This window comes from Stigmatopora argus, chromosome 20 (genome assembly GCF_051989625.1).
Source record: "Stigmatopora argus isolate UIUO_Sarg chromosome 20, RoL_Sarg_1.0, whole genome shotgun sequence".
In the NCBI taxonomy this organism is placed as follows: Eukaryota; Metazoa; Chordata; class Actinopteri; order Syngnathiformes; family Syngnathidae; genus Stigmatopora; species Stigmatopora argus.
In genome coordinates, this window is record NC_135406.1 from 11,694,058 (window position 1) to 11,714,638 (window position 20,581).

At 42.2% G+C, this 20,581-nt stretch overlaps 3 protein-coding genes across 3 annotated transcripts in view; 1 reads left to right on the forward strand and 2 right to left on the reverse strand.

Annotated features, from left to right (window-relative positions):
* Nucleotides 1-516: 516 nt before the first annotated feature.
* On the reverse strand, nucleotides 517-2,152 carry LOC144065613 (uncharacterized). The gene has a single exon (XM_077588603.1). The coding sequence runs from the start codon at nucleotides 2,063-2,065 to the stop codon at nucleotides 857-859; it is 1,209 nt and encodes a 402-aa protein (XP_077444729.1). The 5' UTR covers nucleotides 2,066-2,152; the 3' UTR covers nucleotides 517-856.
* A 255-nt stretch (nucleotides 2,153-2,407) lies between these two features.
* The window catches only part of LOC144065497 (uncharacterized), a 193,640-nt gene continuing 175,466 nt past the window's right edge, over nucleotides 2,408-20,581 (reverse strand). Inside the window, exon 2 of the transcript XR_013297185.1 lies at nucleotides 2,408-2,643. The gene's annotated coding sequence lies outside the window, so the exon portion shown is untranslated. The remainder of the gene's footprint in view (nucleotides 2,644-20,581) is intronic.
* LOC144065553 (uncharacterized) lies at nucleotides 11,078-20,122 on the forward strand. Its single transcript, XM_077588508.1, has 2 exons — nucleotides 11,078-11,877; nucleotides 17,358-20,122. The coding sequence occupies exons 1-2, from the start codon at nucleotides 11,742-11,744 to the stop codon at nucleotides 19,067-19,069; spliced, it is 1,848 nt and encodes a 615-aa protein (XP_077444634.1). The 5' UTR covers nucleotides 11,078-11,741; the 3' UTR covers nucleotides 19,070-20,122.

Sequence of the window (20,581 nt, forward strand, 5' to 3'; positions counted from 1 at the left end):
ACACATATACACACATATACACACATATACACACATATACACACATATACACACATATACACACATATACACACATATACACACATATACACACATATACACACATATACACACATATACATACATATACATACATATACATACATATACATACATATACATACATATACATACATATACATACATATACATACATATACATACATATACATACATATACATACATATACATATACATATACATATATATATATATATACATATATATATATATATATATATATATATATATATATATATATATATATATATATATATATATATATACATATACATATATATATATATACACATATACATATATTTATATTTATATATAAATAAATATATTTATATAGTTCGCAGTCTACCTTTGAATGCTCCGTTGAAGCCAAAATCTAGTGGTAGGATTTCTTTTGTAAATACAGCCGAAATGACGGCGAGCACCAAATTAGTGTGCTCGCCGTCATACTGAGTGTATTGAAGAACTCTATATCCCAGCAGTCACTGCGCAGTACTTTTTCTACGGGAAATAGTAGATTCTGGGGCTGCTTGGCGTAGTTGTATATATATATAATTCACAGTCTAGCTTTGAATGCTCTGTTGACGCCAACATTTAGCGGCAGGATTTCTTTTGTAAATACAGCCGAAATGACGGTGAGCACCAAATTAGTGTGCTCGCCGTCATACTAAGTGTATTGAAGAACTGGGTGTATTAAGAACTCTATATCCCAGCAGTCACTACGCAGAACTTTATCTACGGGAAATAGTAGAGTCTGGGGCTGCTTGGCGTAGTTGTCCTATCGACTGATTTATTTTATTTTGTCGTGATAACAATTTTAGTATTTGTCCATATATTTATAGTATATAGTTTTTCAATTGTGTAGCTTTTTAATTGAGCAGGAAAACATTGTTCTTCAGTGTGGGTTAATAAGTGTTCTTTTAAGCTTCTCCTATGGGAAAATGTTCGCCCACAAACTGAGCAGGAAAATGTTTTTTTGCCAGTGTGGGTTATTACGTGTCTTTTTAAATGTTGCTTTAGAGAATAGGCTTGACCACAAACTGAGCAGGAAAATGGTTTTTCGCCAGTGTGGGTTCTTGTGTGGTCTTCTAAGTGGTGCTTTTGAGAAAAGGCTTTACCGCAAACTGAGCAGGAAAATGGTTTTTTGCCAGTGTGGGTTCTTGTGTGGTCTTCTAAGTGGTGCTTTTGATAAAAGGCTTTACCGCAAACTGAACACGAAAATGGTTTTTCACCAGTGTGGGTTATTGTGTGTTTTTTTAAAGTTCTCTTCTCTATAAATGTTTTACCACAAACTGAACATGAAAATGGTTTTTCACCAGTGTGGGTTCTTATGTGGATTTTTAAGGATTCATTGCGAGAAAAGGCTTTACCGCAAACTGAACACGAAAATGGTTTTTCACCAGTGTGGGTTCTTGCATGACTAATTAAGTCTCCCTTCCGTGTGAATCTTTGACCACAAACTGAACACGAAAATGGCTTTTCACCCGTGTGGGTTCTTGTGTGTATTGTTACACTTCCCTTCCGCTTAAATGTTTTACCACAAACTGAACACGAAAATGGTTTTTCACCAGTGTGGGTTCTTGCATGACTAATTAAGTGTCCCTTCCGTGTGAATCTTTGACCACAAACTGAACACGAAAATGGTTTTTCACCAGTGTGGGTTCTTATGTGGATTTTTAAGGATTCATTTTGAGAAAAGGCTTTACCGCAAACTGAACACGAAAATGGTTTTTCACTAGTGTGGGTTCTTATGTGGATTTTTAAGGATTCATTTTTAGAAAAGGCTTTACCGCAAACCAAACACGTAAATGGTTTTTCACCAGTGTGGGTTCTTGTGTGTATTTTTACATTTCCCTTGTGTGTAAATGTTTTACCACAAACTGAACACGAAAATGGTTTTTCGCCTGTGTGTGTTCTTGCATGACTAATTAAGTGTCCCTTCTGTGTAAATGTTTTACCACAAACTGTACATGATAAGGGTTTCTCCCCAGTGTGGCTCCTCATATGTGTTTTCAAAGAAGACTTTTTCCCAAAAGTTTTCCCACACTGAAAGCATTTGCAAAGTTTGTCACCACTGGGATTTTTCTTAACATCTTCAACATCATCATCGTCAAAAAGCAAGTCGTTGCCATCTGATAAAGGAGCAATTAAATTTTCTGCTCGCCATCCTTCTGTTGAGCTGCCGCTCAGAAGCTCCGCCCCTATGTTGGCCACGCCCAGATCATCTTCACTCTTGAAAGGCTCACCAGTTGACCATTTGACACATTCCTCGTTTTTGATTGGAGGTTGTTCTTCTCTTTTGCACTGTTGAGGGAACTCTGGCTCCTCCTCTTTAATTAGGGGCCATGTTCCTGTGTTTGCAGGTTCCGCCCCTCCACTGGCCACGCCCAGAACATCTTCCCTCTTCACGAACTCACCAAGTGACCAGGAGAAATGATCTTCCTCCCTTTTGATTGGACGTTGCTCGTCTCCCATTTGTTGTTGAGGGAACTCTGGCTCCTCCTCTTTGATTTGGGGGAGCTCAACTTCCCCTTCAAGGTCAACAGACTCATGCCCATCAGCACCAAGATCATTTCTGAAACCTGCAAAGACACAAAGATAATTGATTAACCATTTTCCAAATATAAATGACTGAATTTCTTGTTCACAGAAATGAAACCAAACGGAAAAGGGCGCCATACATTCATTTCGTCACAATGCAGTACTTACTACTGTAGTTTTCTAGTCAACAGCAACATGAGTTGAAAACTGTTTATAGGTGCATTTTTCAAAGTATGGCACTATTGGTCAGAAAAGTTTCTTCACTTAAAATTAGTCAAATCTTTTTTGGAGCCTTTTCATTGTAAACATTCTCTTTTATGTTTTAGATTTTAATTTAGTTAAAATGCTTTCGCCAAAGGGGAGGCATTAAAAAACATTATCTTTTATTCAGTAGCAGGTCTATTATTATTTGGGGGATTAATGAGATGCCGGATTCTGGCTAATGCCGGAGCGATCGCTAATACGAGCAGTATAGTATATTACTTCTCGTTGGCTGCTCATAAGAACATCAGGGGCACTGGCTCTCTCCCTCGCAACTCCTCGTGTAATATCTCTGGTCGCAACTATACCTCTTTGTAACGTGTCCGCGAGCACTGAGCGGAGCGTTGCATTTTTTCAGTGTCCCCCCCCTTAGCCTGTTAGCTCCCGTTAACGGAGCAATCGCTAATTCAAGACTACTTCTCATTGGCAAGTGGTCGTGCGTTATCCTATTGTTAGGACATTTGTGTGCATTATTTTCGGAATATTTTGAAGGGAATACTACAGCAAACAGCCCATCGATAGCGAACGTGAGGGTGGAGGCGTGGCAAACAGCTAACCCAGCCAGAAGTTATAAAAATGTAAAATCAAATTAGAATTCAGTTTTGTGTGAAGTTACATTAAACGTATGTTTGAGTGTGACTGTATATATTAATCCAAGTTAATTTAAATTTGTTTGTTCGGTTACAAGTGCGTTGCCGTGGAAAGAACCCCCCAACCCTCTATGTCCCTCTCTGTACCCGCCGCAAAATCCATCTAATTTTAGTTCTATTAAACACATTTTATTACTATTAAACCACTAGTTATGTGTTACTTTGTTAATAGAAGGCGAATTTGAAGAAACAAAAAAAAAAATTCCAATCCAATATCCTGTTTTTGATGTTTTTTCAGAGGGCTGGAACGAATTCATTTGCTTTTAGTTCATTTCAACGGGAAACGTTCGCTCGAGTTACGATAAGATAGACACACGAGCTCAGTCCCGGAACGAATTAAGCTCATATGTAGAGGTACCACTGTATCGTCTGATTGGACACTCTGAATTGTCCCTAGGTATAAGTGTGAGAGTGAATGGGTTTTTTTCTCCTCGTGCTCTGCGATTGGCTGGCCACCGATTCAGGCTGTTCCTCTCCTCTGGCCCAAAGGCAGCTGGGATAGGCTCCAGCACCCCCTATACACGATGTAGCATATCAGAAAATGAATCAATGAATGTTGGAATTAAAAACAGTGGGAGAAGCCCAATGTAGCTTCGGCAGCAAACCTCGACTGGGTAGATGGTGCATTTCCAGACAAATTTCTGGCACACAGATTCAAGTATTCGGCCTTCTTGCTCTCGAAGGTGGCCTCTGTTGGTACTGGTAGTTCTATGAGGTGAAGCGATCTTGCCTCTGAGGACCCTACGTCAATGTCTGTGCGGAGTGATGTAGTGATGATCTCTGATGATAGTTCATATTCTATTTATTTATAAGCTGCATTTGAATTTTAGCATTAAATATGAAGTACTTCCGCAGACCGCACCACAGACCGGCAGTGGGCCAGATTTGGCCATCGGGCCGCAACTTTCACACCATTGTTTGAACGCTGCTCTCGTTGTTGTTTAGTGCATCTACATCTCCAGTTTTAAAATTTTCAATTTAGAGCAAGCAAATGAGTGTTATGTCACTCAAAAATGGAGGGCGAGTAGCAGGAGTGACTCTGGGGGCGCTCGTGCGTTGCGTAATTTGAAAAATACATTGTTTGTGATAAGGATACAATAAAAGGAAAGCTACTGTTTAATGCCGTTGTTAAGTATAACGCGTTGAGACTCATTCTTCCCTCCTAGAGTGGTTACATTAAATCAAATTTATTACATCTTTCTTCGAATGGTGCTAGTGCAAATTCATGAAAATGTACGTACGCTACTATAGTGTCATGTCAATAGAATACCTTTAAGGGAATGCATGGAAATAAAAAGTGAACCCACTTTCTAGTCTATGAAGAGCAACTTTCTCGTGCGTTATGTTACAAACTGTCGATTGTTCCTGAGTTGAATGCTCCTGTTTGACCTCAAAAAGTTCCTCCTGGAGCTTTGGCCGTTGTGTTCTTGCCGACATTTCCACACGTGAATTCTGATGATGGCGGCGGCTTTGATAGCAGCTAGCTAGGCTAAGCTAAATTAGCCCGGAAACCCCCAACGAGTTCAACGTGTTTCTTAGATAGCTGCTACTATGCTAAAGCATAAACAAGCACTTCGACGACTTGTTTATTTGATAGCTGCTAGCTATGCCGAGCTAATATAGCCAGGAAACCTACAACAAGTTCTTCGTCGACTTGTTCCTTTGATAGCTGCTAGCTAAGCTAAAGCATAAAAAAGCTATTTGCCGACTTGTTCCTTTGATAGCTGCTAGCTAAATTAAGCTAAAGTATAAACAAGCTTTTCGACGACTTGTTTCTTTGATAGCTGCTAGCTGGGCTAAGCTAAAGCAGGTTTTGCTGATAAATAGTGATGGAATGAGCGACCCTGGTGCGTCAGCACTGTGCTGATAACTCAAGAGAGAAATCCTGTATTGTTGTGTGTATTGCTTTAAGAAAGAACCACGTGACTGATACAGAAAATGTATCGTTTGGCCAAAGTGTTTAGTATAAGGAAATAAACTTTATCCAAGTGCCGTGGGTCTGTTGGATGGACTTTTACGTAATTATTGATAATTCTAAAGAGTTTCCCCCAGTGTGGAATGATTTTGATCATATCATGAACGATTTGTTCTGCGCATGCGCTTTAAGCGTCGCCTCCTTTTTTAGCCGCAAGTGATTTATGCTCAATTTAGTTTTCAATTTAATTCGAACCTGCGCAATAATTTTTGCTAAAACCATGTCAGACCATTTGATGAATATTTATTTCCTATGTCCCACTCTCTTGCATTTATAAAGCGAATGCCATCGAAAGAAGTGACGCTTGATTCGCGCATACGCAAAATTTGTCACTTAACTCTAAAACAATGTTTTTTTTCTTAGTAAGGGAAATGTCTTTTAATCATGTCATTTCAAAAGGAAACAAAATATGTTTTTATGTTCAAAGTTAAAGTGGAAAACAGAAAATATTTTTACAGTTATTTTTACATTTTACAAAATACTTATTGAACTAAAACACAAAAAGAAAAAAAATGGATGTAAAAATTCCAAATATTCGTTAAAAATGGGAAAATCAAGAAATATCATTTAGGTTGCTCCGGATTAAGGGACTAATGTAGATAAAAGAAAAAACAAACTTTTCCTTTTGGGTTTAAGACACCTTTGAGAAATTGCTAATTTTCTGATATAATTTCTTTAAAATGCACTTCTTCGATAACTTGTGATTGACAGTGTCTTAATTATTGTGTACAATGTCCACAAATACTGAAATTAAAATGAAACAGATTTTCTCCTGACCACGAGAGAGCGGTACCTAAATAAGAGACTGATTCCTGCAAGTTCAAACCGTTTCAATGAAGAACTACTTCTCCCGTGATGCCAATCGGCGAAACAGCAACAGCACCATTATCATGGACGATTTGTTCTGCGCATGCGTGTTTTGCGTTGCCTCCTTTTGAGATGCGAGCTTCAAGTGATTTATGTTTAATTTAATTTTCAATTTAATTCAAACCTGTGCACATATTTTTGCTCAAACCACATGTCAGACCATTTGAAGAATATTTATTTCCCATGTGACTATTTTGCATTTATAAGCGATTGCTATCAAAAGAAGTGATGCTAGAACCGCGCATGCCCAATATTCGTCACCTAACTCAACCAATGCGTCGCCTACGTGTTTAGCATTAGCTACTTTACGGCCTTAAATATCAGTCAAAATCATTTTCAAGACCTCGTTGAAGCTTTACTGCCTACTTTCAATTAGCCTGCTAGCATGTATCGAAGGAACAAGTCTTCAAGTCGTAGAAGAACTTTGAAGATTATAGTGTACTGTATAGAGCAGTTAGTGACATCTAGTGGGTAATCATTTTAACGTTCTCAGTACTACCCATAATGCTAGGCGCTGTGGTTTTGTATTCATTCAAATAAAGACACGATCTGAAACATGGTGTCAAAAGTGGCTGGCTAAAACTAGAAGCAATGGCAAACAAAGGTGATTCCGGCGCCGGAGGGCATGCAGATGTTCAGATTCGGATTTGGCAAAGAACTGCGACGTTTTTCATGCTGAATTTAAGGACTTTGTGTTAGCCACAGGTCTATACGAGAAACCTGAGGAGGTGCAAGCTGCCGCCCTGAGACTGCTAATGGGTAACGAGTGCTGCCAGGTCTATATGCATAACGCGGTATTGACGGAGAATCAAAGGAAAGACCCAACTGCCATCTTAAATCTGTTGGGGGAGTATTTTAAACCTGCAAGAAACGTGATTTACGAGAGATATATGTTCGGTTGCTGCAAACAAGAGACTCATGCGCCAATAAGCAGTTTTTTAACAAGGCTAAGGGAAAGAGCAACATCGTGCGAGTACCGCGAGTTACAGGATGAGATGATTCGTGACAGGCTCGTGCTCGGGGTTGCAAGTGAGGACACTCGAAGGCGCTTGCTGTGTGAGCGAGACCTCAAGTTGCCAGCGGCAGTCGAAATATGTCAGCTTGCTGAGCTGACTGAGAAACACATGAAAACCTTGGAGCGCCCGCAAGTACAGGTGGAAAGTGTGAATGCAGCAGAGAGACAGACTGAGAGGTATAGAATGCTGGACAAGAGAAGAGAGCAGTTGGCTTGCAAATACTGCGGAAACAGCCACAAGTGTGGCAGGGAACAATGCCCAGCCTAAGGTAAGGCATGTCTGTGTGCGGTCATTTGGTCGCCGGACCTTTGGTCGCCCGGATCCAAACAACGGGCGACCAAAAGACCGGCTACAAAACAAGGTAGAACAACACGGTCTATGCATCAATAAAAGCCAACAATGGCCCTGAGCAGTTTCCCTGAGCGGACGTGTGAGTGTATAAGAGTTTGTATGTACATGAGTTGTCCCCTTAGGAAGGGACGTCAGTCAGGGTGTTAACAAGTTCTCCAACAAAACGCAATAAAAGTATGGGAAATTTTGAGCTTTTCTTTAGCCTAATAATTAATAGGGCATTAAGTATGACTAAATAATAATTTGCAGTTTGTATTTTGGGAATTTGAGCAACGATTTAAATGGTTATTATCAATAACCTTCCGGGCGACCAAATGACCGGCGACCAAACGACCGAGTACCAGGCATGTCGGACATGTGAAGTCGCAAATCATTTTGCCAAGGTATGCCAGCCTAGTAACAGGACCAAGAAAGTTAATGTGCTGGAAGCTGTAGAGCGAGAGGGCAGAGAGGAAGACGGAGATGTGGATATGTTCATGGATTCAGAATACATCAGCTTAGTGAATTCAAAAGGTAGGAAATGGTTTGTGCACCTGCGATTGAACAGGAAAAGGCAAGCATGCCAGCTAGACACCGGTGCCACTTGTAACGTCATGAGCAGTAGGACCAAAGAGAAGTTGTTGACGGTGTCAGTAAAATTCTATTCTAGTAACTTTATATTCATAAGAGTGCAGAAGGGAGCAAGATTAAATATAAGAATACAATTCATATTTCACATGACCCATCTTGCCAAACTCCTCCCAAAGCGCTCTGTGGTGTGTGAACCACTCAGCAGACTCTTGGATAAAGACACAGAATGGCACTGGCTGGCCAAACATGACGACGCAGTAAATAAGATAAAGCGGCTGGTCTCCAACACACCTGTTCTCAGACACTATGATGTCACAAAACCTGTCACCATCCAGAGTAATGCCAGCATGAGTGGGCTTGGATGCTGCTTGCTGCAAGGCGGACAGCCAGTGGCTTTCGCCTCGAGAGCCCTAACACAAACTGAACCAAATTATGCTTAAATCGAGAAAGTGTCTGAGGCTAGTTTTTGCGTGCCAAAGATTCCACCAGTACTTACATGGCAGGGAAATGGTCACAGCAGAAACGGACCACAAACCGCTGATCACCATATTCAAGAAGCCCCTCCTGAGTGCGCCAAAACGTCTTCAAGGAATGTTAATGCAACTGCAGTGCTACAACTTGGATGTGGTGTAGAAGCCTGGGCCTGAAATGTATGTTAGTGACACGCTGAGCCGCGCTGCGCTGCCACGCATAACAACAGACACTCCACCTGTGCACCACACTGTGTTTTCAGCCCAGGCAGAGTATGCGCAGCTGGACCAAGCCCAGCACCTGAATGTCACTACCTTCCGATTCCAGCGAAATTGACCAGCTGCCTGACCTATCCGCCAACACGGTGATCACTCGCGGCAGAGCTCAATTTGCGCGTCATGGGCAACCGGACAAGGTAATTACTGACAATGACCCCCACTTTGCCTGTGAACAATTCAGAAAGTTTGCTTCAAGCTGGGGTTTTACCCATGTCACGTCGTCGCCCCGCCATCCCAAGTCAAAGGCAAAGACAAGGCGGCTGTAAATATAGTCAAATCGCTCTGTATGCGGGCCAAAGCAGACGCATGGATGGCCATCCTCCACTGGCGCAACACGCCCACACCCTAGGGGTTAGGCAGTAGCCCCGCCCAGCGCTTAATGTCAAGGAGGCTGAAATCCTCCCTACCAGTTGCAGACAGCCTACTGCAACCACATGTGGTGGTCGGGGTGACTGACAAGTTGGTGTGGAAACGCTGGACAGGGAAATCGACTTACGACAGATCCGCCAAAGACCCCCCAAAGCCAAATGTGGGAGATCAGATCAGAATGAAGCCGCTTCCGGGTGACCGTACGGGGAGATGGCCATTGGGCCAATGCATTCAGAAGGTTGCTCCTCGCTCATTCGTGGTGGATGTTCACGGCACTCTCTACAGGCGCAACCGCGTGGATCTACGAGTGGCAGAGCGCTCAGCGGAAATAAAGGGTCTGAAACAGTGAAGTCTGGAATGTGACTGGGACATCAACCCGGGCAGAGACTGCCCATGGGTCAGGCCATGGGGAAATTGCACAGTGCAGAAAGCCCAAGCGCCCCAAGCAGTCTGGCTCCTCGCAGCGCGTCTACACCGGCACCAGAGGACAATGCCAGACACCGGAGAGACGCAGCAACTCACCAGGCCAGGCAGTCTACACACGTTGTGGCCGCCTCTCACGGCCACCGCCTAAACTGAATTGGTGATCGTAGAAGAGCATACATGAAAACAAGGGTTCGACTAGGGTGTAGGCTGCACGCTGCCCTTACTAAGCCCAGACCCACGCATACATAGACAATGACAGCACACACACATGAAGAAGTTGCACAAGAGACTTTTGGTTTGTTGTCAGATTGTTGAAGAAAAAAAAAAGAGAGGAAAAAATGTGTCATTTTGTTAGTACAAGGGTTAATGTCAGGAATAAGCATAATACAAGAATAGTTTATGTTCAGAACAATATGTCATGGTGGGCAGCAATGTTTAATGTGAATAAAAGGTTACTATAAAGTTACAGAACAGTAATCTAAAGGAAGGAAGATGTTACAGATTATAGTAATGAATATTGAGCAGTTAGTGACATCCGGTGGTTCATCATTGTAGCAGGTTCTCAGTTCTACCCATAATGCTATGCGCTGTCCTGCTTCGATTCATTCAATAAAGTCACGATCAGAAACAACAATGCCACCCCGTTAAATATTTCATTATGAAATATTAATTGTGTAACGTAAAGTATATATCGGTCTATTGAACTAATGATCGTCAAAAGTGAACGTACCTTCGAGTTTGTGAAGAACAACTTCACAAGGTCCTATTCCATCCCCTAATTCTAAAATACAATTTAGTATATGGTCAATAGTAACATACATTTACGTATACATCAAACTACAACGATACACGTTTAGTGTGATAAGAGGGAAACTCATCTCATCTCGGTTGCGGGGGGTGCTGGAGCCAATCCCAGCTGTCTCCGGGCCAGAGGCGGGGGACACCCTGAATCGGGGGCCAGAGGCGGGGGACACCCTGAATCGGGGGCCAGCCAATCGCAGGGCACAAGGAGATGGACAACCATGCACACTCAAACCCACGCTGGATTTTAAGTTAAAAAATTTAACCCACGACCCCAGAGCTTTGAGGCCGCGACGCTAATCACTCGCCCCACTGGGCCGCATACCTGAAAATGTCTGCATTTACTTTAACATTCCTACACTTTTAAAATACAAAAATTCTCTGTTCTTTAATAACATTGTTACGCCGTTGATATGCAAAAAGGAGTCTCGTAAAAAAATCATTATGATTAAAGCGAAGCTAGAGGTAGCGTCAGTGACACAGTGGTGTGCAAACGTGACACTCCTATTAGTGTGTTCGGGACTCAGCTCTCTCACCAGTGGTTTCACATTTTATCTTACAGGTTAGTGAAGAGCCATAAGCACTCCAACAAAAGAACCATAAATAGCCCATGTATTATTGGCAGTGGTGGGTTTTGAACCCATGCCTCCTGAGAGACTGAAACTTATATCCAGCGGCGTGGACCGCGTGTCCACACTACCTTGAATGAGGCTGTATGTGTATTTTCAAATATAGATTGAATAATATACATACATGAAACATCTTATTTTGAACGGAAGGTTGGCATTACGGGAAACTGTCTTTCCCATCATGCACCCCTGACCGGAAATGCAAGAGCAAAAAAAAAGATGGCCGGGAGAGCTTAGTCTGCAAATATTTGTTTTTTTGCCCGTCTAATTTGTCTTTTAATTTCAGTCACTTAACTATACTGACGTATTGACGACGTTTCTAGCATTATTCACTTTACGGATTCAACATCATTCATCCATCTTAAAACTGTGCGACTTTATTTAGCTTACCTTAGCTTCGCTAGCTAGCTGCTATCAAGAAACCAAGTGTCTCCATCAACACGCCGTCAAAAAAAGCCGAATTCAAGTGTGCGAAATGGCCGCCATAAAAACAACAACAACAACAATGTTCCAGGAGGAACTTTTTGACGTAAAAGAGGACATTAAACGTCACCACCACCCCGTTGAATGCAAATTAATGCAAGCAAAAGTTATTCTTCACAGACTAGAAGGTGGGTTCACTTTTGATGAGCATTTGTTTACAGTACACTGCGTGATTTAGATTTTCCGTGTCCAAATGTTATTCTATTGATGTTGCAATGTATGCGTGACTATTTAGGTATGTGTACATTTTATTATCTCCCAATTCCATTTTTAAAAGGCTGCCCGTGGATTACAATATTTTGCATGTGTGAAGACGTTGACTGCGTCTATTGGTCCAAAAATTCATGAAACAAAATAAACCCCCGCCCACCCAGCCGAACCCCAATTTAATAATTTCTCAAATACACACTTCAATTTAAAAAAAAGAAACTTATCTCTTCTTTCATATTGTATCATAATACTAATAATAATCGGACATTGGCTTTGTCATCATCATTGACTCGACAAACGCCTAATTGTCATCATACCCAGCTGCGTATGACGAAATTGGTAGTGCTTCTCCACAAGGTGCGCTTTCCCGACAAAAGGCCCAAATAAGTGATAATTTCAGACTCGTTGGCATTCTGCCTTGATGGATACATCGCATCATCCCTCGAGCGCAACCAAATCCCGCCGACTGCAGAAAAAGTTTGCCTCGCAGATGCCAACAAAGAAAAAAAAACGGATCATTTACCTCCCACTGTCTCCTCACTTACCTTCAGTCAGTCAGTAGGAGGCAGATCACCGCCCAACGTCCTTCATGTTACCTCACCCCGAAGTTATTACACAGAAGGGATTGTGTGTTGTGCTACTGTAAGTTCAGAGTCCTGATGGCTGTTGGAAAAAAAACTGTCCTTAAGCCTATTTGTCCGTACTTTGTGAGACCTGTAGCATCTGCCAGAGGTCAGCAGCTGGAACAGGTTGTGACCAGGATGGTATGGGTTCCCGGCTCAGCTGAGGTAACGAGGGCTGGCAATGTCTTCCAGTGAGGGCAGAGAGCAGCCGACGATCCTCTGGGCAGTGTTAATCACTCTCTGCATGGCCTTTTTGTCTGTTGCCGTGCTTCCAGCGTACTACACTGTAATGCAGTATGCCAGGATGCTCTACACAGTGGCTCTATAGAAGATCACCAGAAGCTTAGTTTCCAAGTTGTTCATCCTGAGTACCCTTAGGAAATGGAGTCGTTTCTGGGCCTTCTTCACTACTGCCGTGGTGTATGTAGACCAGGAGAGCTTATCCGTCACCTGGACCCCCAGGAAGTTAAAGGACTGGACCCTGTCTACACATACTCCATTTCTGAGGAGTGGGGCCAGATCTGTGCTGTGTTTGCGAAAGTCCAGGATTATTTCTTTAGTTTTCGTGGTGTTCAGTGTGAGATTGTTCACAGAGCACCACAAAGACAGTTTGTTGACCTCATCTCTGTAGGCTGACTCATCCTCTCCTGAGATGAGTCTGACCACAGTGGTGTCTTCGGCAAATTTGATGATGGAGTTAAAGTGGTGGGTTGGTGTACAGTCGTATGTGTACAGGGAGTACAGAAGAGGACTCAGTACACAGCCTTGAGGGGAGCCAGTGCTCAGTGTAATGGAGGAAGAGAGGTGGGGACCAAGTCTAACAGTTTGTGGTAGTTTGGTTAAGAAGTTCTTTATCCAGCACCAGATGGGAGAGGATAGTCCAAGGTGGGAGAGTTTGTCAGCCAGAGTGTCCGGTATTATAGTGTTGAATAAATCAAATAAAATCAGACTTAGGCTTGTCATCATCATTGACTAGACAAAAGCCTAATTGTCATCATACCCAGCTGCGTATGACAAAATTGAAAGTGCTTCTCCACAAAGTGCGCTTTTCCCAGGCAAGAGCCCAACCAAGTGATAGTTTCAGACTTGCTGGCACTCTGCCGAAGGCTGAGCTATAATCAATGAAAAGCTTCCTCACGTAGTTCCCGTGGTGCTCCAGGTGGCTCAGTTCTGTGTGTAGAGCAATGGCGTTAGCATCCTCAGTGGACCTGTTAGCTCTATAATCAAACTGGTGAGGGTCAACTGAGGGAGGGATTGTATTCCTGATATGACGGGCTATCAACTTTTCAAAGCACTTCATGATCACAGGCGTGAGAGCAACAGGCCTATAATCATTCATCCTGTCAATGGTTGGCTTTTTGGGGACAGGGATAATGGTGGCAGATTTCAGGCAGGATGGAATGAGGGATTGTTGCAGGGAACAATTGAATATTTTTGTGAAGACTCCAGCCAGCTGGTCAGCACAGGCTTTGAGCACCTTCCCAGGTACTCCATCAGGGCCAGCAGCCTTCCTGGTTTTCACAGACCGCATTTCCAGTCTCACTTCCTGTTCCTGGAACTTCAGTGTATTGCTGTATGGTAGTGGCGGGGGTGTTGAGACTGGGTCTGACTGGGTCTATCCCTGATATGGCGGGCGACCAACTTTTCAAAGCACTTCATGATCACAGGTGTAAGTGCAACAGGCCTATAATCATTCAGGCTGTCAATGGTTGTTTTTTTTAGGGACGGGGATAATGGTGGCTGATTTCAGGCAGGATGGGATGATGGATTGTTGCAGGGAACAATTGAAGATCTTTGGGAAAACACCAGTCAGCTGGTCAGCACAGGCTTTGAGCACCTTCCCAGGTACTCCGTCAGGACCAGCAGCCTTCCTGGTGTTCACAGTCCGCAGTACCTGTCTCACTTCATGTTCCTGAAGCTCCAGTGTACTGCTGCAGGTTGGTGGTGGATAAGTTGAGACTGGGTCTGATTTGTCAGTCTCAAAGCGGGCAAAGAAACGGTTCAATTCCTCTGCTAGTGAGGCATCTCCGTTAACAGACACATTATTGTCATTGTAATTGGTAATACAGACGCTCCCCTACTTACGAACGAGTTAGGTTCCGAGCGATTTTTCATAAGTTGAATTTGTTTGTAAGTTGATTCAGTGCTATATTTTGTATTATAATTTATGTTTAAGGCCTATATAAGTATATTGAAGGTTTATATAAGTGCATTTGTATGTTTAAGGCTTGTATAAGTAACACACATTGGTTTGTACTGAAAAAAACATTTAATAAAATTGAGAGAATATGTATAGTACTGTATAGAGAGAGAGAGAGAGATTTATGTATCAGAAACTGGCCGAAAGAAGCGATCTAACGACGATTGCACAGTTTTCTTCTTTTTTTTTCATCATAAATGATGCAGTAGCACTGTATGGCATCATTCAATTGATTTGCAAACTTTGTGCAACGTTCAATATTTGGGTCCTGCTGCTCGATCTTTCTGTTTATAAATGGTACTGACGGTCGAACGATTCAAGTTGTTATATGTGCAACGCTCACCACTCTCACGCGCATCAAGCTTCGTTATTATTGCCACTCGTTTCAAATGAAATGGCTTGCCTCTTCCTTGCAACTCCCTCAATAGAAGCCTTTCACTTTTTACCAACCATATTCAATAATGGATGCACGAGATATTTAATGATACAGATGAAAAAGGTTCTTTGCGCACTGGAGATGCGTCACGCACTTCCGCATTGCAACGAAGAAGGTAGATGCTGGGTGAGCTGAGCCATCACAGCGCCAAGCGTATTAGCGGCGGAAAGAAGCACTACTCGGAAAAAAATACACAATTGGACTTACGAACATTTTTCGACTTAAACGCAATTTGCAGACATGTTCGTATGTACCGTTGTTCGTAAGTTGAATGTTCGTAAGTAGGGGAGCGTCTGTATGTCATATTCCCTGCCACATCTTCTATGAGTTATTTCCTGTGAAGTGCTCCTCAATTTTCCTTGTATTTGCTGCCTTGGCCTTTTTAATGCCTCTCTTCAGCTCTGCTCTGGCAGCGCTGTATTGTACCTTGTCCCCTGACCTGAAGGCGGTGTTACGGCATTTGATGAGTGTCTGTGTCTCCTTGGTCATCCAGGGTTTTTGGTTAGGAAAAAAACATATCCGTTTATAAACAGTGACGTTGTCCGTGCAGTTGTTGATGTAGGAAAGTACAGTGTCCGTGTAGTCCTGGAGGTTGTGTTGTTCAAAAAGTTCCCAAAGTGGTGTGGGAAAAACAGTCCTGCAGCTGAGAAAGGGCGTCCTCGGGACATGATATTAGAATAAACATGGTCTAGAGCAGGGGTGTCGAACCGGTCCTCAAAGGGCCGCAGGGGGTGCAGGTTTTCATTCCAACTCAACAAGAGGATAACTTTTGCAAGTGTAATCAGTAAATTAAAGTCAGGTGCTACTTATTTTAGAAGACACCTGATTGGTTAAAATGTCGGCACTGGATCGGTTGGAACAAAAACCAGGACCCAACGCGGTCCTCGGCGGAATCAGTTTGACACGTGGTCTAGAGTTTTATCTCCTCTGGTGTGACACTTCATGTACTGGATAAACTTAGGCAGAACAGCCTTTAAACATGCTTTGTTGAAGTCACCAGCGACAATAAAGACTCCATTGGGGTGGTCAAGCTGCTGTCTGTTTACAGCCGCTAGCAGGATGCTAAGTGCCGTGCTAACGTTAGCATCCAGTGGGATGTAAACAGCCATTACAATGACAATCGTTAGCTCTCTAGGTAGATAGGTAGATAGAATGTTCTGCACCGTACTGCCAAGAGCTCTAAATCCGGGGAGCAGTGAGTGTTAATGATCTTACTATTGCACCACCATTCATTGTGTATGTACATGTAAAGGAGAACCCCCCCCCCCCTTTTGCTTTTCCCTGATAATTCTTTCGAAAGGTCATTTCGGAACAGCGTCCGGCTAGCTAGCGATACCGCGGTGTCAGGTATTTCCAGGTGTAGCCACGTTTCCGTGATGAAAATAATCTTGCAGTTCCTGACAAAGCTGTTGGTAGCAAGCTGAAGTTCCAAATCGTCCATTTTGTGGGTGATGGATCTGGCGTTGGTCAAGAAGATACTCGGAAGCGGTGCTCGGTGTGGTTGCTTCCTTAGCTTAGCAGCTAGGCCTGCCCGGCATCGGCGCTTTTGCTTTCTTTCCCTTCGCCGCCGCCGTCGTACTCTGAGTGGGCTGACTATCCACGGGCATCCCGGTGGTCTCAAGATTTCCTCGGGGATATTGTAGGTCCGTTGGTAATCTGTTGTGATGTATATATCGCATCTGCTCCCGAAAGTAATTAAATCCTGGAGACTTTAGAAAAAGTTTGCCTCGCAGATGTTAGTAAATAACGATAAGATTGAGAAAACAAAACACCAAACAGGAGAGCATAGAGCCGCTGCACCCGTGCGCGCCACCATCTTGATATCTTTGTTGGATCCGGGGGAGCCGTTTGGGGCCAAGGATTCTTTTGCAGCCCTTCAATGGCAGCGGAGGACAAAAGTCGCATGTCGTTGTCTAACGGTGATGTAGTGTTGAAACCGAGGTTATGTCCTAAAAGTTACTTCTTCAATGATTTATCATAATGTTCATTGAACTTGTCAACATTCCCACTGTGATTGATTGTTTTGTGACAAAATGAATGTATGGCGCCCTCTTTCGTTTGGTTTTATTTCTGTGAACAAGAAATTCAGTCCTTTTATAATTGGAAAATGGTTGATCATTTATCTTTGTGTCTTTGCAGGTTTCAGAAATGATCTTGGTGCTTATGGGCAGGAGTCTGTTGACCTTGAAGGGGAAGTTGAGCTCCCACAAATCAAAGAGGAGGAGCAAGAGTTCCCTCAACAACAAATGGGAGACGAGCAACTTCCGATCAAAACGGAGGAAGATCATTTCACCTGGTCACTTAGTGAGTTCATGAAGAGGGAAGATGTTCTGGGAGTGGCCAGCGGAGGGGCGGAGCCTGCAAACACCACAACATGGACCCAAATTAAAGAGGAGGAGCCAGAGTTCTCTCAACAGTGCAAAAGAGAAGAGCAACCTCCAATCCAAAACGAGGAATGTGTCAAATGGTCAACTGGTGAGCCTTTCAAGAGTGAAGATGATCTGGGCGTGGCCAGCGGAGGGGCGGAGCCTGAAAACGCCTCAGCATGGCCCCAAATTAAAGAGGAGGAGCCAGAGTTCTCTCAACAGTGCAAAAGAGAAGAGCAACCTCCAATCCAAAACGAGGAATGTGTCAAATGGTCTACTGGTGAGCCTTTCAAGAGTGAAGATGATCTGGGCGTGGCCAACAGAGGGGCGGAGCTGCTGAGCGGCAGCTCAACAGAAGGAAGGCGAGCAGAAAATTTAATTGCTCCTTTATCAGATGGCAACCACTTGCTTTTTGACGATGATGATGTTGAAGATGTTAAGAAAAATCCCAGTGGCGACAAACTCAACAAATGCTTTCAGTGTGGGAAAACTTTTGGGAAAAAGTCTTCTTTGAAAACACATATGAGGAGCCACACTGGGGAGAAACCCTTATCATGTACAGTTTGTGGTAAAACATTTACACACAAGGGAAAATTTAAAATACACACAAGAACCCACACGGGTGACAAATCATTTTCATGCTCAGTTTGTGGTCAAACATTTACACGGAAGGAACACTTAAATCTTCACACAAGAACCCACACTGGTGAAAAACCATTTTCGTGTTCAGTTTGTGGTAAAACATTTACACGGAAGGAACACTTAAATCTTCACACAAGAACCCACACTGGTGAAAAACCATTTGCGTGCTCAGTTTGTGGTAAAAGATTTACAGAGAACGGAATCTTAAAAATACACACAAGAACCCACACTGGTGAAAAACCATTTTCATGTTCAGTTTGTGGTAAAACATTTACACGGAAGGAACACTTAAATCTTCACACAAGAACACACACTGGTGAAAAACCATTTGCGTGCTCAGTTTGTGGTAAGACATTTACACGGAAGGAACACTTAAATCTTCACATAAGAACCCACACTGGTGAAAAACCATTTTCGTGCTCAGTTTGTGGTAAAAGATTTACAGAGAAGGGAAACTTAAAAAGACACACAAGATCCCACACTGGTGAAAAACCATTTTCATGCTCAGTTTGTGGTAAAAGATTTACAGAGAACGGAAGCTTAAAAATACACACAAGAACCCACACTGGTGAAAAACCATTTTCGTGTTCAGTTTGCGGTAAAGCCTTTTCTACAAATAAACACTTAAAAATCCACATAAGAACACACACGGGTGAAAAGCCATTTTCGTGTTCAGTTTGCGGTAAAGCCTTTTCTCAAAAGCAAGATTTACAAAAACACACAAGAATCCACACAGGTGAAAAACCATTTTCGTGTTCAGTTTGTGGTAAAACATTTACAGAAAAGATACCGTTAAGAAGACACACAAGAACCCACGCAGGTGAAAAACCATTTTCCTGCTGAGTTTGTGGTCAAGCCTATTCTCAAAAGCAATATTTAAAAAAACACTTAATAACCCACACTGGAGAACAATGTTTTCCTGCTCAGTCTGTAGCCACAGATTCGCTACAACAGTCCAATTAAAAAGCTACACAATTGAAAAACCAGAAAAGAAGACTTAACAACCCGCACAGGAGAGAAGCCCTTTTTTGCTCAATTTGTGGCAGGAATATCTTAAAAACACAATTTCCCTCAGCGGTCAGAAACCCCTTTCCTGCTCAGCTTCTTGCCAGAGATTTAGTCGTAAGGATAGACTTAAAAGACGCAAATGTGTTGTGATAAGCAGTGGCCAATGACGGCTTTGCTTGCTTTTTCAATTTCTGTATGAGGGATCATTGTAATCGCAGTATAATTGTATTTTGCATTCTGAAAATCTTGTTTACACTTTTTAACGTGTAATATCGATCCACACTATTCAAATACAGTAATACCTTAAGATACAAGCTTACTGTGGGATCGAGCTAGTATGTCAATTTACTCGTATCTCAAGTCAATTATTCCCATAGAAATGAACAAAATACAAATTACCGTATTTTCACGACTATAAGGTGCACCGCATTATAAGGTGCACCCTCAATGATTGACACATTTTAATTTGTTTCCCATATAAAGCACACTGGATTATAAAGCGCCCTGTCTATTTTGGAGAAAATTTAAGACTTTTAAGTGCGCCTTTTAGTCGTGAAAATCGGGTAATCAGTTTCCATCCTAAAAAAAACACAAAAATGTGTTCTAATTTACTACCGAATCACAATTGAGAACATCTGGTATGCTCATATTGCAAATTTGTCTTGTATGTTGGAACACTTGTATGTCAAGGTAATACTGTATAAGACAATTGAGTGTCGTTGAAGATTTTATTTACTTCCAAATTCTATCCGAAATAGTAGAGCCTAAATTAGGAAATTACAAAGTGAATAATCAATAATGTGATCTAAATGATACATTAGTAACATTAGTAGATATATGGTGTGAAAGACAATGAATTTGCTCAAAATAAATAAGTTGTACAATGTCCTTATACTTTTGTCATATAAGATGTATCACGTTTTTAAACCGATTTATCGTGTCATCTTTTTGGTAGTTCCAATAAAGCTCTATTTTTGGCAAAAAATACTTTTTGGGTCTTTTTGTTGACAAAATCAGCCTTCCAAATTCCAAGGTGACAAAAAAAGAGTAGTGTTATGTGCTAAGATTTAAAAATTAAGGAAAATGAATACATTAATTTGCACAATTTGACAAATTAATAGTTTTCTTTCTACAGGGGTGAAAATACAGTAACTTCATGTCTGAAATTAGCGGTTAATTGTTTTTATCTTTTTGATGTTGAAGGGGATAATTGGTAGAAATGTAACTACATTTTTATTTTTGCTTTACTTAGCTTATTTACATTAGAAAAGCGTCACCGGACGATTCGCCGAAAGACGTTTCGCCGAATGGATGTTTGGCCGAACGGAGGTTTCGCCGAAACTGGAT

Bases quoted from the DNA above. Each gene is read 5' to 3' on its own strand.
- LOC144065613 (XM_077588603.1), bottom strand. From the start codon at position 2,065: ATGAGGAGCCACACTGGGGAGAAACCCTTATCATGTACAGTTTGTGGT.
- LOC144065553 (XM_077588508.1), top strand. From the start codon at position 11,742: ATGGCCGCCATAAAAACAACAACAACAACAATGTTCCAGGAGGAACTT. The intron at 11,878-17,357 runs GTGGGTTCACTT...GTGTCTTTGCAG, and splicing joins TATTCTTCACAGACTAGAAG to GTTTCAGAAATGATCTTGGT.